Source organism: Glycine max, chromosome 9 (genome assembly GCF_000004515.6).
Source record: "Glycine max cultivar Williams 82 chromosome 9, Glycine_max_v4.0, whole genome shotgun sequence".
Lineage (NCBI taxonomy): Eukaryota > Viridiplantae > Streptophyta > Magnoliopsida > Fabales > Fabaceae > Glycine > Glycine max.
In genome coordinates this window covers 6,122,213-6,140,342 of record NC_038245.2, presented here as the reverse complement: position 1 = coordinate 6,140,342, position 18,130 = coordinate 6,122,213, and the positions used below count along the sequence as shown (strand labels likewise).

Below are 18,130 nucleotides of genomic sequence, written 5' to 3'. Positions count from 1 at the left end.
TTGTTAATTTTATGGTTGTCACACATTGTAGTTTCAGGATCTTTCCCCTTTATGTATCATGATGTATTCTTGTGGTGATATGATAATGTTGTTTGCTTCATTAAGGCTTGACTAAGTTGAAATCCTCACCTACATCTATTTTTTTGGTTTTACCAAATATATTCTTCAATGATAGTAAGAGACCAATTCCTTTGAGGCATAGAAATCAATGAAGTGAGTGTTAACTCTTTCAATAAAGTCTTCTCTATACACAGTCAGAAATCAAATCCTTAACAATATACATAAAGAACTCAATTATCTATTAACTTTGTTGTGCATCTTGGACATATACATAATGTTGTGATGGTTTTGGTTTATGAAATCTAGTAGCGGAATTGTTTTCCTGGGAGGCCATATCATAATGGTTGGTAGAATTTCCACAACTTTCTTTTGAGTTGATAAATGTGATTATGTGGGATGGAACAACAATTTGATGATTAAGTAAGAGTAGCTATGTATAACATGGTGTCCGAATTTTCCTTTGTATGCCTGTATCTAAACTTAACTTATCTTCGGGGGGTTCAAATCATTCTTAGCAGTTGATTTCTGTTATGCATTGTGCTTAAATTGGTAATTATGAATTCTTTTGGATAGTTGATAGCACTTCTGGTGTGACTCTGAAAAAGTAAGATTGATGTCAGTGGATGTGGGTGGGGCACAAATTAATAAAGGTATCATAATAATTGTTTTTGAATGTGTCCATTCGTTACTCTTTGCTACTTTGACTCATGCATAAATGGTGGTCTTCATAGGTCGAATGTATTAAGATTCAGAGCCATAATGGTCTTAAGTTGAATGTATATTCGCTTGTTTTGAAAATGGATCTGCTTTTCAATTGACTGTGCAATTGTTTGATACCAAATAGGTACTGTGGATTAGTTGGATATTCTATCTTGGTGCTTTGGTGTTCAATATAGTGCTGGTCCTAATAAGTTTATGAAAATAGAAAAATCAATGTTCATGGTTGGTGGTTACCATATGCTAGTGAAGATGGTTTCAGAAGGTAATGAAATTTTTTAAGGATATATAGTTATAATTTAATTTAATTGTAACATCTTGTTAACTTTTTTCAATTGATCGTTAAAGTAATATTTCATTGTCTTCACATTCATGAAAATAATTAATTTAATAAAAGAATTTATGTTTAATTTTTAACATGTAAAAATTCTTTTGGGTTAACAACAGTCACATATCGTAAGAATGATTAGTTTTTAATCCAGTTGATTGAGGGATGCATATAATCTGCGATTCAAGATAAAAAAAATTAAAAAAATTTCAATTTAAAAGGTTAGTTCATTAGAGATAGTTTGATATTTTTTTTTTCAAAATTATTATTACATTCTTTATTTTTACTAAAATTCATTTTACAGTACCAACTATCAATTCTAACACAACTTTATTCACGCAAATAACTCAAATGTTTCATTAATATCAAAATTAACTGCAGTACAAAATACCTCACCGTAATACATTAGCTCAAATAATCCTCACTTATCACTAACCAATAACCATCACTTACGCAGCATTGTAATAAGAAAAAAAAAACTTATAGACTAACAATATAAAAAAATTTCATAATCATTTAACTACAACTTATCTTGTATAATAAATTTATTTAATGATAATTTATGATTAAATAACAGTGTAAAGTTATTAGTACATAAACATTAAATTCTTATAATAATTGCAAAGCCAATAAAAATTAGTAAGAAAAAACACAACGTCATCGCAAGGTGCTTCAACTTTTTCATGCATTTACCTAATTTCCTTTTCATGTCTCCCTTCACTTTGTCCTTCACATCTTCCCTGCTCCCCCTACTCCACACAAATCAACGTTGCAAGCTTAGGTCCGTTAATTATATATAACAATACTCAAATAATTTGCATCTTTTAGTCTCTAAACTAAAAGTATAAAATAGGTGATACGGATGTTTAGAGTTTGACTTGATATTTTTGTAAGTCTTTCACAATTGACATATTTTATCTGGTGTTTAAGCCTCAACTAACTGTCACTTATCCTTAAAAAAAGATGTTTTGTTGGACCTATTTCAACAGACACCCTGATGTTATCTTTTTTCAATAACAAATATAAACACAAAAATTGGCAATGCAAACCTAGTGAGTGTAGCTCGAGTATCCCTTAAATTTATGAGAAAAGATCTAAGTTCAATTTTCATATAATATACATAATTAAAGAGAGATTAAGAGTTTTAAGTCTAATTAAGTCCTAAACTCTGAAATAAAAATTAATTCCACAACTTATCTAAAGAACTGAAATTTATAACAATACTTTGGGGTCTCATCAAATGGTAAAAAATCCTTAATTATGATGGTTTAGAAAAACAAAAACAAAGTCATATTGTAGCCAAGGAACCAGCTAAATAAACTTTGTATTGTGCATATAAAAAGAACACAGAATTTGAATTGAATGGTTTAGGTGGCACATCAAATTCTGAATAAAAGCTAAAGTTGATATTCGAATCAAGATAATTGAATTTTATTAATTAGTTCAATTTGAACCAAAATATATAAACCAAGACAGAAATATTATCAGTTTGTTTGACATATTACCACAACTAGAAAAATGGCTTTTTACGACGGTTATTAAGTGCTTTTAACGACGGTTGTAAACCGTCGTTATATATAACGTCGTTGAAACGTAATAGCTTTTTATGACGGTTATTATAATAACCGTCTTTGAAAGTGAGAACAATTCAAAGACGGTTATTACATAATAACCGTCTTTGAATACAGTGTCTGGTTCAACATTCAAAGACGGTTATTACATAATAACCGCCTTTGAATGTTACGTCTGGTCGACATTCAAAGACGGTTATTATGTAATAACCGCCTTTGAATGTTACATCTCCTCGAGATTCAAAGACGGTTATTATGTAATAACCGCCTTTGAATGCAGTGTCTGATTTGACATTTGAATTCAAGAAACACACCATCACCAGACAAAATTAGGAAGCTCTGAAATAATGGAATATCCTGTCAAACCAAACTACCAAAGGTATCCCAACATGAAAATTAGCAAATATGGCATCCATTTGAAGACAGACACAAACAAATAGATTGAAACACAAGTAAACCTATTTTGAATTCACTTCTTGGTCCTCTTTGGGCTTGTCACTCATCACTTTCAACTGCAACTGCAACAAAGCCCTTTGTCTGTCTTCCTGCAATATATTCCAAAGAATAAATATAATAATAAAAATTATGACAAGAAATTAATTTATCATATCAGGGTATTCCATACTTTGGATTTTTGAAGATGCAACTCCTCTTCCAGCTTCTGACACTCATCTTCAAGTTCACACCTCAATGCTTTGATCTCTAGACCACATAGTCATAGAGAATTTCGTACCATGTCATTAACAAACTATCCAAAAAGCTCAAGCTGCTAGGTAACGATACATGAATGACTTTATATTGCATCTCTAACAAATACTAATCAGAAAGTAACTTTATTTAAAAAAATGGTTTTTTCAATTAATTAGAACATTAAGTAATTAAAAATATAACTAAAGACAAATCAGAACACTTATGATCCCATGTAATAGAATGCAATGATAGAATATTTCTAAGCAGCCAATAATTTCAAATTCAAGACTTTTTCTATGCTTACGAGCAACGTGTGTTCATCTTCAATGCGCATCAACTGCTGCCTTTGTTCTTCTTTGCATTCTTCAATTTTTTGGCCACACTTTGCCTCAATTTCTGCAATGGCTTTGTCAGCCTATAAAGGTTCAAATTAATTAGAAACATGTTGATGGAAATAACTCCTCAAGCCATGACTTGATTGGTCCTCGTGTCTTGGTTGGAATTAAATGCAATTACAAGTATACAACCTATAACTTTTTTTTAATCAATTAGAATATTACTAAGCAAATATTTTTGCCACTGGGATGTGATCATAGAGTATAAAGCTTTTCTATCAAAATATTCTTGATTCAAAAGTAATGTGTACGTACAATGAATCTTGATTCAAAAATATTCTTCACAAACTGCAAAACTACAAACAAAATTTATACACAGAACACATTAGCACATCACGTACATTGTCTTTTGTTTTTTCTTTTATCTAGGAAGGGAGGGACAGAGGAGGCAAGTGATTAGAAGGATACAACCAACAACACTACCTGCAGAGCTGCTTGCCTTATCTTTAATGCTCCGGAGCTGTTCCAGTGCGTGGATATTATTTGAATGAGAAGATATGAAATTCATATACATTGAATTCCTTGATGTTGCATGGAAGTGGTCACAGAACTGCTCAAACAACAGATAAAGCTCGTCTGGTGAATTCTGATAAGATGTAAAAATGAGTCAGAAAACACAGAAAACCCAAGAAAATAAAACATGATGAAAAACATTTACCTGATAAAATGATAGAATTTCAGTTGTATCCATGTTATATACAACAACAAAAGCTGGGTGGTGATCAACATTTCGGAAAATTTTCAGAATAAGATAGAAATTGTAAGTTAAAATAAACCAAGTTAAAATAAAAGACTGCAAAGAAGCAAGCAGCAACCACAAGTTATACTCAAGCAATCAGACACTACTCAAGAAAAAAATGAGCACATATCTTAATATCTGATGTACCTGAATTGTCTTGCGAAAGTCCTTTGGTTCATTAGGATCTTCAAAAGGATATGCTCCCACTAGCATCACATATAACGTTACTCCACATGACCAGACATCTGCAAGCTAATATTAAATGCAAGAAAACATAACAGAAGCAACTCATTAGACACTTATGAAAAAATATAGAAAATTAAATTGTAGACATAATAAAAAGGTTATAATTTATCAAGTTATTCTGTTCTTGTGATATATAAAAAATTTTACATTGATTTTTTTTCTTTTTTGCAAAATGCACGGAGACGACAAGTAATTTTAGTGTATGAGATATGTCAAACATGGACGCAGGTACAACACCGACATGGCTACAATTTTGAACTGTCTGTTTTCTTGCTAAGTAAAGATTCTCAGCTAGTGTACGAGATGTGTCGAACATGGACACAGGTACAACACGGACATGGCTATAATTTTGAACTGTCTGTGTTTTCTTGCTAAGTAAAGATTCTCACCTAGTTCGAGAAAGACCTAAATTAGGTGGAGATGAAAACCAAAAAAATACAATGACCTTTGTTTGGAGTGCAGACCAAATTAATGACCATTGGACTGGGTGAAAAACTAGACAATATTATTACTTTAGATCCTTATATCACGAAAAGTCAACAAATTTGCAAGCTCATAAATGATGACAAGTTAACAACAAAATTGTTCATTTAAGAGTAACAGTAATAAATCTACAGAAAAAGAACAATACCATGAAACTAAACAATAACCACTCTACCTTGCCATCATACTCTTGTTTCAACAATACTTCTGGAGCAATATATGCAGGAGTTCCCACAGTTGACTTTGGTTGTGAATGAAGCACTGAAGACTGGGCGAATCACACCATCAAACAGATTTGTGAGAAAAAAAAAACTCAAACAAATACAACTACAAACAATTCATCTATCTAGTGATGTTATGAGTTTACTCCCTAAGTACTGAGATATGCACTAGATCCTTCTGTGGACTTTAGTTCATTTTTGTTCTCTGAGGAATCTTTGGGTTAGTCTGTATTCTAGGCCGAGGTAGACTAGCTTGCTTGCTTTTGTCAAGTTTGGTAAAATAAGTATTAGTTAATTTAATCTTTAATTTTAGGGATCAAACTAATTCATAGTAATCAAATTCAGACTTTTAAATTGTTTGATTATTTTTTATAATTATTAGAAATCAAATTAATTGGATAGATCAATTTAGGTAAGCCTTCTAAATAAAAAAAATAATTAGGAAGAAAACCTTCACTAAAAATAGTCACTCAAATTGTTAATAAAATTTAGTCATAATTAAAATTAAAAGATACTTCGTACTTATAACATTAAAATTAAAAGATACTTAATACTTATAACATGACACTAACCCAAATATATCAATTTTATGAATTAAATTACTTCACAGTTTTGAGAGCTTGTGACAAAATTTATTTATTCATATTATCAAACAATAAAATGTTTAATTATTAATAAGAATCTTAAGAATTAAATTGATGTTTTAGTTCAATCTTTTGTTTTTGAAAAAATTCTTTTGACACCCAAGACCAATTGATAATTTGAGAGAGATAAAGAAATAAGAAACAAAAATATTTATATAATAGATTATATGTAACTTGATATGATAGAAAAAAAATAAAAAATAAAATAAGAGTTGTTAGTTTGAGGTTTAAAATAAAAAGTTGCCAAAATATCACCATTTTTTTGAAGAAATTAGTCTATTTATATTATCAACATGTTAGAACTGAACTTTTCAAACTAGTCATGACTCAATAATTATAAATTATATCAGGCAAAACAAGACGTAAGACAAACAAAAGAATTATTCTCTGTAGTTTGATGCTTCTTGATCATTCTCTCTACTTGGTTTGAAAATAAATCACAACTGTGTGAGAACTAGAAGCAAGCACAATAAGTGGCAGAGATGTCAAAGTCTCTCATTTAATCATGGACAAAGAAACTTCATTTTAGCCCATCAAGAAGACAGGGGAATTTTATAATGGAACATTCTATATGAAAAAACATATTCAATAGTTTCATGGACCCTAAAATATGTCAAAGTTCATTTCTCATATATTTGGGGTGTTTCTCTCAAAGTGATTAGGTTCTGGTAACAATACTTGGAATTTTTAAGTGTTTAGTTATTTTGAATGGTGAATGGATGACATGCGAACATAGAAAGATGTAAAAATTTGTTTTCCAAACAAATGAAATGCAATAAATAGGAGAGAATGCCATAAAAAAGAAAAGTAAAATAACACAAGCAGAAGAACACAGCAGTCGGCGGAAGCTATTGATGGTGACACCACAATTACATTGAAGTACCAAAATTAAACCAACCAAATTCCAATAGATGCCAAACTTTTCATATGCAGACAAGCTAATTAGAGACACCTTAATTATTAATGTGGCAAATTTAAATAGGCACTAGCAAAACCATGAATACAAAGGAAAAGAAAAAAACTCAAAGCTTTCGCAACCAAGTGAAGGGAACCAGATATATGAAACTGATAAAAGAAAACTTAAAAATGAGAAGGGGTCAAGTCAGACATATTTGTCTGGGTCCTAAGAGATTATGTTTATTAAATCGAGCACCCGACCATCAAAAAACTCATTCAAAGCATCATTTTCTAAGGAATTTATCACACACACAAAAACATATCATAAAGTAAATCAAAACACAAGCAATCATTTTCAACACAAACATCGATTTATCACTAACTAGGTAGCAACAAACAACATCAGTTAGTGGAAAACAGCTAACAAACACCCCTAAGAAAATTCTAGCATTGGATATGATCCCAATCTCCAAAGGGGTCACACCTAAAATGCTTGAAATCAACAAACCCCCAACTTGAATTCGCAGAATATCTATAAAAAAATTTAACTTTTCAATCAAATTCAAAGAGAACCCCCAAATGACGTTTCGATCCACACAAAATCTGTGGCAATCAAGCGTGCGCTAAACAGTCAATTATCGCAATCGGTTAAAAAAAGAAAGGCCTAAATAAAAAAATTAAAAAAATTGCTGCGAAATTTGGAAACCCTAGATTTGAAAAGTGAGGACATATATAATGGAAGAAAAAGAATAGATCTAGCAGATGAGAAACGAAAGAAAGAGAGAAGCTTGGAGGCTTACATTGCACAGTGGTGGAGTTGTGCAGTACGGTTGTTGTTTGGGTTTTGAAGAGCTTTGTATTTCGTATCAAATAATAATACTCCCCTTCCCTGCTTGCTTGGATTCAATTAGGGTTGCATCCGATTTGCCAGTTTTGGTGAAGGAGCTTCAATGGAAGAAGGAGCAAGCAGAAACCGAAAATCAGTAGGGTTCATGCAAGCAGAAAGCGAAAATCAATAGGGTTCAAACACAAAGGTCTAGGATTCAAAGCAGAAAACGAAGGAGCAAGCACAAAGGTCTAGGGTTCAAAGCAGCGCAATCTCGAAAGCTAGCAGAAACGTGCACACCCGTGAGGCAATTTCCCTTATTTGTTTTTACAACTACGACGGTTTTTTTCTAAAAATCGGCTTAAATTTTATAAAACATAACATTCTAAGGCGGTTTTCAATAACCGCCTTAGAAAGTGCGTCGTAAAATGAAATTTGTTACACAATAATTACAAAAATGCCACCGCACCACTTTCTAAAGCGGTTCCTCAAATAACCGTCGTAAATCGCGTGTCTTAAAAAGCCATTTTTCTAGTAGTGTACCTTACATAATTATTGTGGTATATTATTTTTAAAATATATTTTATTTTTATTAATATATTTTAATTGAAAATTATTATTTTTATTTCTATTTAGTATTATTAAAATATGATATTATTAATTTCTTTTAACATAATAATAATTTTTACAATACTTAATATTGAACATAAAACATTGTTTTTGATAATATTGCTATGTTCATTTTTAATATTTAATAGTTTCTACCTTATTTTCATAAACTACTTCAAGTAACTTATAAAAATTAATTAGTATATAAGTTACTAGTCTTTTTTTTCATTTTTATCCTCATTAATTTATTTCAAATATTTTTTTTATCAAATAATTATTTATAATCTTTTATATCATTTTAAATTTATCAACTAATTTTATCAAACAATTTCAATTCAATCAATTAGATACTTAGGTTATAAGTTTTTAGTTTTTCCACTAGTTTAAGCTTTAACCAACTTATAAGCTAGTTTTATGAAACACAGGTTAAACTAGCTTATAAGTTAGTCAAAGGAAGTCAAGCTTCTTGAGTATCTTGTCAAACACACTTTTAAAATTGATTTTGTTTCTTGATTAAGGGGCTAAATCCCCTTCTATTTAGGAAAAAAACTTAAAATTGATTTGATTTGATTTTTAAAATCCCTAATAATTTAAACCAATCAACACCCTGATTCATTTTACAAAAATATAATGATGTATAATTGTGACATGCTCATATAACACAAATTAATTAAAGGAAAATTTGGAATTTGTGTACCTTAAAAGAATTCATAATTCATGTCCACAATCTTTGTTTAGCATTAAAGAAAACCTTGATTCTATGATTACGGTCTCAATTCAAAATTGTGAGTAAACAAATGAGAAATAATTCCTCTACATATTACAGTTTGCCACAAATTGTACCTCATAAATTTTTTTAATGTGAGACAATATGATTTTATAACTAGCATAAGATAATATATACTTTTTATTTAACTTAACAAGTGAGGGTCAAAGTGACCAACAAATGCTAATATAGTTGGTTAAAAATAGATTGATATCTTATGCATGTAGGTTCAATATCTATTGTTGATGGGAGAACATTCTTAGTGAATGTGATTTTCACCAATAGGTCCTCAGTGCACCACATAAATGAAATGACATTACATTTTAATCTAAAATATTAAAATATTATGTTTGTGGGTCTTTTAACTTATATGGTGATCAACTTTCTTATTTTTATATATCTAATGTGAGACTTCATATTTTATGATTTATTATTGAGAGATTTTCATCAATGTATCAGGAGTGTAACACACTTTAATCTAAAACTTTAATTCATTAGGTTTGTTAATCTTTTCACTTATAAGATATTATACTTTATTATTTATATCTAGTACGAGACTTCACCTTCATACTTGTATTTCAACATCGGTCATGTCCATAGTAAATCATTAGAATCCAACTCATCTAAACTTTTGATTTAAAAAAAAAAAGTGAGGGTCAAACTAATCATGAGTTCAAATAACTAATATTTAGTAATTAAAAAACCACAAAATTTAATTTCATGATTAATATTCATAATGAAAAATTAATCTAATAATCATACAATACTAATCCATAAAATTCCGACACGTCCTACTTTTTTTTTTTTTTTTGAGAATTCTCCCTACTTCATACCTTAAGTTTTGAAAGCAATTATATGATAAATATATTATATAGTTGACCATAAAAAAAAAAAACTTAACTCATTGCGACGAGATTCGACTTTAAATTTTGCTTTTCTTTTTACTACTTATTCCCTTTGAGTGTGGTTGTCGAAGACACTCATTTATGATGCCCCCGAGCATCTAATTATTATGTTAGGTTATAGATTTATTCGGCTATATATGAATAGAAGATAGGTTCTGATCCTAAAAGCAAAAGGAATCCCTCAGGTCAGCAAAATCCTCCAAAGCAATTCGATCAAACTTAAACAGTATAAGTTCTTAGTTAATTACGAGCACAACATTCAAACTTTAACAAATTAGGTAATTTTTTTTATAACTTTCAATTAAACTAATATCAAGATGTTTGGAAGTGGAAAACAATGGGTAACAAAGAGATACAGCGGCAAACTTTAGGATTTGCGGAAAAGCGCGACAAAGAAGTTACGATTTGGTTATGATTATATATATGGTATCATAGTTGAATTAATCAAGTGTTATTCTTGTAATAAAATGTATTAATTATCAACACAGACATAATTAATTCATAGTGTTACTGTGTGAATGTTGGGATTTCATGTCCTAGATTTTGCACAACAATTAGACATTGATCTATAAAGCATTTATACTCTATAGGCAGCAAGAAAAGTCAACAAAATGATGAGGCTACTAACTTTTTCTGTCTCCTTGTTGCCTGTAAGCTGGAATTAATTGTTACATGGCCTCTTTTGCTAATTAATTACAATTATGCACTTCTTTAATTAAATAAGCTAACTAATTAGGTCCCAGTTGAGGCCGCAAAGCACGTTGTTAACATAAAAAGTAAAAGAAAAGTTTCGCTTTATGGGGCAAAGATCGGAGTGACTTTATTATGGAATCTTGCTTAGTTAATTAACAATACGATAGCAAGAAATTCAACCCTCTTATTGATGGATAACACGAACGACAACTAGGTCTAGGTTTACTTTAATTTAAATCAACGTTTTGGATTAGTACTACAAGAACTCGTTGCTTAATACTTTGTCACAACAAAAGCACTCGTGGGTCTGTCGGATACCCCAAAAGCAAAAAGTTATTCCTATTCGATCCAACACTACTTTTATTTTATTTTTTTTTAATTAGTTGCTAAATATTCCAACACATTTAAGATATTCCAATTTGTCGTATGAAATGTTAGCTTTTTATATGTTGGTGGTATTTACATTGTACTAATCATACCAAACATGTTGTGAACCATATTTTTCGGAATATTAATGAAAAGTAGAATAGCACTACAAAGAGGAATTAATACTAAAAGAAAATGATAGAAATATATTCTCTAGCATACTATGTCAGCGCATTTTTTGTTATCAGTTAAAATTTATTGAAAATTATAAAAATTATGAGTTTAATTCTTATTTAATGAATTACACTTTTTGATTTTATAATTTTTTTAATAAATTTCAATTAATAAAAAAGATGTCAGTGAATGTGTTGATAGCATTCTTCATCCTAAAATGAACACATATTAGGTTTAGAATTCGGGTCCTCAAACTTTTGTTTGCAAGGGTAGGTATCCCTTAAAATGTACCCCAAACTTTGCATTAAAATGTCCACATATTAGCACTCATAAGCTTTTCGTAGGTGTACGGTAAATTCCAGTATCGAAGTTAGGTATGAGGATACAACAACACTATTGTTATTGCTATTGTTATTTGTAGTGCTTTGGTATTGTGTTTGTAATTAAGGATAGGTACCTTGTACCTATATCCTCTTAATGAAATCTTTCTTCTTCCTTGCCGAACTTTAAGAGTGTGTGCAAGTGAGTGACTAAAATACTAAGCCCTTTACATAAGAAATATCCAAATAAAGATTAGAGTATTTAAACATTGATGCCATATGATTAGGCCAATAAAAAAAAATTAGGTTGTTAGAATTTGTATTTTTTTTGTTGTTGTGTTACTTGTCTATCATAGTTTGTGAACATAATAACTCGAACCACAATTTCTCTCTTCTCTCTTCGTTACTAAACCAATCCTATAACTCTTAGACATATTTTTCTTCTTATTATTTATATTCTTGATGTATATTTCTGTTGGCTGTTCCAACATCGTTTTCTTAGTTTGATTCAGATCTCATCTTAGTTTTCATTTTTTAATTGAAATAGTCTATTATTTAAGATTTTAGTTAGATTGGATTGTTTCATATATAATTAAGATGTTTTTCTTGCTTTCAGACGTAACATTTTCTTTTCTAACTTCTTGGCTTCATTCATATATTTTGGAACTAAAAATGTTCGAGATTCCCAAAAAATAAACTTATTTTTAATGGAAAAAAACATTTTTCATTTCATGTAGAAATATCTACAGTCATTTAGATATTCTGTCAATTTCATTTTATAACTATTGACGTCGTTATTGCGTTCCTTCTTTTCTATATGGTGAAACGAAGCCACGTATTCTCTTTTGTATTCTTGTTGTCTAGTTGTAATTGACTTGATCACTCGATGAACATTTTTTTTTTCAGGAAAAAAGAAGGGAAAAAAAATTTGGAATCCAATTAAAACTTCAAATTAAAATATTCATCATTGCCACTTGTGTGTCCTTTCAGTGAAATACTATAATATTCCTAAATTCTCCGCAAAATTGAGAGACGTAGTATATATAGGTTGCATTCATTAGTCCGTAATTATTCATGTCTAAACTTTATTTCTTTTTTTATGAATTATAATATTTTCCAATGCACAATTAAAGATTAATCCATTCAACATATTAAAATCTGTATGGTTTAAAACTAATATGATTTAGAGATTAATTAAGTATCTACGACTTCGAATTGCATCAAACTTAAATTTATTAGTTTTATCACTTTGATGTCTACACACTCTTTCATCAAATATTAAATACACTTTATGGACTACAACACCATTTGTTTATTGTATGATTCTTATATTAAGGAGCAATCACTTGCTTTCTTGGAGTATTCTCTTGTAAAAGCAGCGTAATCTTTTCTACATAATCACAACGAAGGATCTCGCGATGGAGATTAATAATAGTATTTGAAGGCATTTGGCGTTATCACATCTATCTAGCAACTTACGATGATTTATTATTATGGCATACAGCTAGGACTCTCAATTTGGACACAATAATGCTCTTCCTTAGTTAACCTAGGATCTCAATTATTGCTAGTAGGGATGGCCGTTACAAAATTAGGAAGGGAAAAACAAAACCCTATAATATACTAACAATTAACAAAGATAAAGAATCATTAAGGCACCGAACACACTCATTGCACATTTAAGAATATTAATGTATATGATTAGAACGTGTGATAAAATTAAATCCTCTATATAATGATTTTTTTCCATCTTCACTAGGTTCTAAACTATAGTAATCTTTTTAGTGATAGACAAATTGAGGGACAGAGAGAAAGAAAGAGAGAGAGAGAAAGAAAGGTACACAGCTAGCTGTGTGCATCTTTCACACATGATTTTGTCAACCTAACGTATCTAAAGTATGTGTAACCTGATCTACATATATGCCAAAGTCTGCAGCTTTTAACCCCACCCTCTTAACAAAAACAAGTACAAAGGCTATCATCTGAATTCTGGGTCCTATGTGTACACTTGAGATCAGCCAGCTAGCTAACTTGGGTAGTCCCACCATATTATATATATTTTTTAAAGCTAGTTTAATTGTTAAAGATTCTTTGTCCAGGTGATAGAATCATTTTTGGATCAAACTGGTGTTTTCTTTCTACAAAAGTCCTCCATTTAGGGCCAAAATGGTTTGTCCAATCTTCTTGTGTGCGGTAGTGGGGAAGATATTGCTTAACCTTGATCCCAGAATCGTTACAAAATTGTAGAATTTCTTTATTTTGAGCATCATAGGCCTTCCAATTATCAAACCCACTTGAATGCAAAAATCCAACTGTGTAGAAGATATCCTCGTCGGGTATTGATGCTGACATCCTATTGTCCCACCTGATTATTTGTTTTACAATTTTAATGGGAAAAAAAAAGAGAGAAGTGAGTGAAGAGAAGAATTGTGTACATATGATAATAAAGGCAATGCTATTTAATTGGTACGAAATGACCTTTTTATGAAAAAAAAGTTATGAATGACTTTTCAAACGTTCAAAAAAGGAAATAAGTAATTGATGGAGATTGAGAAAAACAAAAATTCATTTTAAGAGAAAGAAGTTATTTTAGGAAAGAGAAATTTCACTTTCATGAATTTTAATGAAAATAGTGTAGTATATAGTTTTCGTACCAATTAACATTTTTCCTAATGATAACAATACAAATTGAGATTAGTTAGTTAAGCTCAATTACTTGTTTCTATTCATGGGGTAAACCAAGACGGGTCCTGTGGTAATGTTTCGTTTAAGGATGATATTCTTGAACACGCCCGAGTCAAATTCCATGATTTGAGATTTCGGTATAAACAAATTAAGCCATGGGTGAGGAACATCCCATAGTCCTTGTGATTGTAGCTTCAACTCTCCACTTCGAACTCTATTCAAGAACTCAACATACGAGACATCTTTTTCATAGTAAAATCCAGGGATATAGCTCAGTCCTTGTAGTAAAACTTTGAGTTCCTACACAATCATGAAAATGAGAATATTAATTACTTACAATATAACAACTTATAGTAAAAAAAGATTACAAATAGAAAATAAATTATGCAATATAAATTAAATAATTTTATACAATCATTCAATTATAACTGATAAATTTATTAACTTTTATGATAATTATCTTAAAAAATATATCAATGATAATTTATAATTAAATAAAGTAAAAATAGTGTATAACCATTAAACTCTTTAAAAATATAATAATATTGAGTGTGACAAAGGGTTATTATATAAGGTGAGACAAAAAATTAAAAGAAAAGAAATAAAAGACACATCATGAAGGCAAATGCACATGAATGGAGACGGTACCTTGTCCACATTGTTTTCATTTTGGCCATCATAATATTTGGCAACTTCTAGGCAATAGAGGACGCTGTGTTTAGTTACTAGCGAAATTATTCGGGCATGGTCGGCTAAAGGGAAGAAAGAAGATCTCCAATTATTTATGGGTCCTTGGTGCATTAGCAGCAATCCTTCCAAATAATCCAGTGCAATATTTTGTTTCCTTCTAGTGATTGAGATTAGTTGTTCCTGGTCTTTGGTGAAAGCAGAAAAGTCATTGTACAAAAGTCTCACCCATTTAACCTGCCAATGAGAAATTCACCATTAGTTCATACAATCAACTCATTAACTCATAATGAAAAACAATAATGAACGCATGATTATGTATATATGTATGGCTTATGCGATGAGTCCCATCAAATAGAAGGATAAAGTTAAATAATTAAGGTACTAAAATTCAAAATGAATCATCTCACCAACTTTATATACTTTCTAGTGGAAACATATTTATGTATGCACCTATACTTGTTAGTATTTTCTAATAGTTGTTAGTTGGGGTTTGATAATACGACCCTTTTTATTGGCTTAATTGCTTAAGGTCTCTAAGGTTACTGTATATTTCAAAAGACTTATGAAAATATGATTTATATTTTTCCAACAAATTTTATTTTCATGTGTCTTTCATGGATGACTAATATGCACTAACACAATGTGAAACGAAAGGGTGCCAAGAAAAATGATGACATAAAGCATTTAGGACAAGGACATTTGATGCTTCCCTAAAGCTTGATGGTTGAATTAATAATGTAACATATGCAGAAATTGGCGTTACTATGTGAGAGATGTTGGAGGAAGAAGCAACAAGACAAAGTCCTAGTCAATTCTTGAAGATTTTAAACGTACCCTCTTGGGAGCTGGGGCAAGAGCGATTCTTGCCCTTGTTATAATTCCAAATTGTCCTAAGCCCCCCAGAACCGCGTGGAACAACTCCGAATTCGTCTGCTGAGAGCAAGTCACAAATTCTCCCTTTCCTGAACCAAACCAAATTAAACTTGATTAAACATAACAGTAATGATAATAATAATAATATATAATTGCATGCATGCATACATATTCTTTAAGAAACACTTGAGTAAATTAAAATTCAGCAGCCCGTTTATTTCTAATAAAAAAATTTGACCAAAACAAGACCTTGGACCAATAATATAATAGTATCACCATATTTTAGAAAAGGAAACAATTAATCAAGAATTGAAGGCTATGACTGTCCGTGTGAACTAATTTCCATGGTTAAGAAAATTTTCAAGCATGGGACCAGATGGAAAGCGGTTGCTAACATTCACCAAATTTGTAGACAAAGACTCGTTTATCAACCACTAATTCGGTATTACATTAAAAAAAAGTATATGAAATAGAATCAAGTTTCTGAAATTCCTAATCCTAATCAAAAGAACAAGTTTAAAAAAAAAAAGATTTTATAAAATTTCAATCGCAATCACAGTCTGATACATTAAAAAATGAATTGAACAAACGCCACTATAACCGAAGTTGCAATAAAGTTCTGAAAATATCCACAACCACGGCACGTTGGGTTGCCACAATTAGAGTCGTGGTGAACCATAATTTAATTCAGCAACCTTAATTTTTTCACGCAACTAATTTTAAAAGTTATTTTCTTTCTTTTCCCTTCCCATCTCCCTCTTTCCTTCTTTTCCAAGCTGTGTCACTTTCCAAGTTGTCCAATGACCAATTTTCACAATATTAAAACCCTGATCAATTAAATTAAGATGGTTGTTGAAGTACACTTGAAAATCCAAGAGTTTTGATACTAAGCCAACAGTTGAACGAGTTATTATAGTACCAAAATCCTTGAATTTTCAAAAGTACCACATACAATAAAACTAAAACTAACTTATAAGTTAGTGGAAAGTTGAGACTTATAACCTACAAACCTCCAAGCTGAAAAGTTACAAATTTATAAGTTAGTGGATTAAATTAAAAGTATATGATTAAACTAATTGTGAGTTAGTTGATTAAATTAAAAGTTTCTGATATGGTTTATAAGTATTTGGTAAAATTATATGATAAAATTAACTGAATAAATTGAAAGTTGTCTTACCAGTGATGACGTCCATTTGGCGGACAGTGGTGATTTGAGGACCATAGCGGAATGTCTGGCCACTGATGCCAGCATTGGAGAGAGTTCCTCCCACCGTCAAGTACAAGTAATCAGTCCAGGACATAGGTGCAAGTCCATGCTCAAGCGTGGCGTTTAGCACATCGATCCACAACTGTTCCCCTCCAACATCAGCATAATAGTAACCATAACCATTCTTATTATTAGGGTCCACAACAACACTCATCACAACCCTTATTCCCTCTCCATTCCCTCTCTCTCTGAACCCGGCCATGTCCACCACCACCCCATCACGTACCATCGCCTGGCCCCTCGTCGAGTGCCCTTGCCCCCTCGCCGCTATCTTGAAGGGGACAGAACCGTTGTACGACAGCTTGATCAGCCTCGCGATGTCGCTCGACGAGGTCGGGTGGAAGACCGCCGAGGGAACCTCGCGGACGAGGTTCCCGTAGTCCCTGGAGGCCCTCCCCTGGAGGGCCTCTGGGTCGTTGCGGAGCTTGCTGAAGATGGTGTCATCGAGGGAGACCGAGGCGAGTTCCGGAGGCGGCGTTAGGGCCTTCATCCATTGGGAGGTCTTGCCCACTGTGGAGATCAAACGTGTTATGGTTATGAGCAGGAGGATGAAGTATGTGGGGGAAGGGTATTTCCCAGCTACCATTTTTGTTAATTTGGAGAAGATGAGAGATGTCTAGGTTGGATGGATTGATTTGATTGTTGGTGTGTGTTGTAGTGGGGAAAGGAGGTGGAGGAGGTAGGGGCTATATATAGAATGGAAGAGGACTTTGCATGATAAAAGGAGGATATGGAAAATATTTAATTTGAGAAACACATGTATTGATAGAGAGAGAGAGAATGTGGAGGTTTAATTATAAGGAGGATAAAATTAGGGTTTTGTTGTAATTGTAATTTTAATTAATAGAGTTTTTAAATAAGAATTGATCATTTGATTCCCTTTATAGTTTTGTGTGTGACAAATAGTGATTCCCTTTATAGTAAGAACATCAGAAAAATAATAAATAATAAATGTACGTGATAAG

General features: G+C 31.2%; 1 protein-coding gene across 1 annotated transcript; it reads right to left on the bottom strand.

The window, feature by feature from the left end:
• Positions 1–13,118: 13,118 nt before the first annotated feature.
• LOC100797928 (cytokinin dehydrogenase 3) lies at positions 13,119–17,909 on the bottom strand. The gene is made up of 5 exons (XM_003534875.5): positions 17,076–17,909; positions 15,860–15,987; positions 14,984–15,259; positions 14,367–14,635; positions 13,119–14,015 (listed from the first exon to the last, which is right to left on the bottom strand). Exons 1-5 carry the CDS (start codon positions 17,749–17,751, stop codon positions 13,724–13,726), a joined length of 1,641 nt encoding a protein of 546 aa, XP_003534923.1. The 5' UTR covers positions 17,752–17,909; the 3' UTR covers positions 13,119–13,723.
• Between the last annotated feature and the right edge of the window lie 221 nt (positions 17,910–18,130).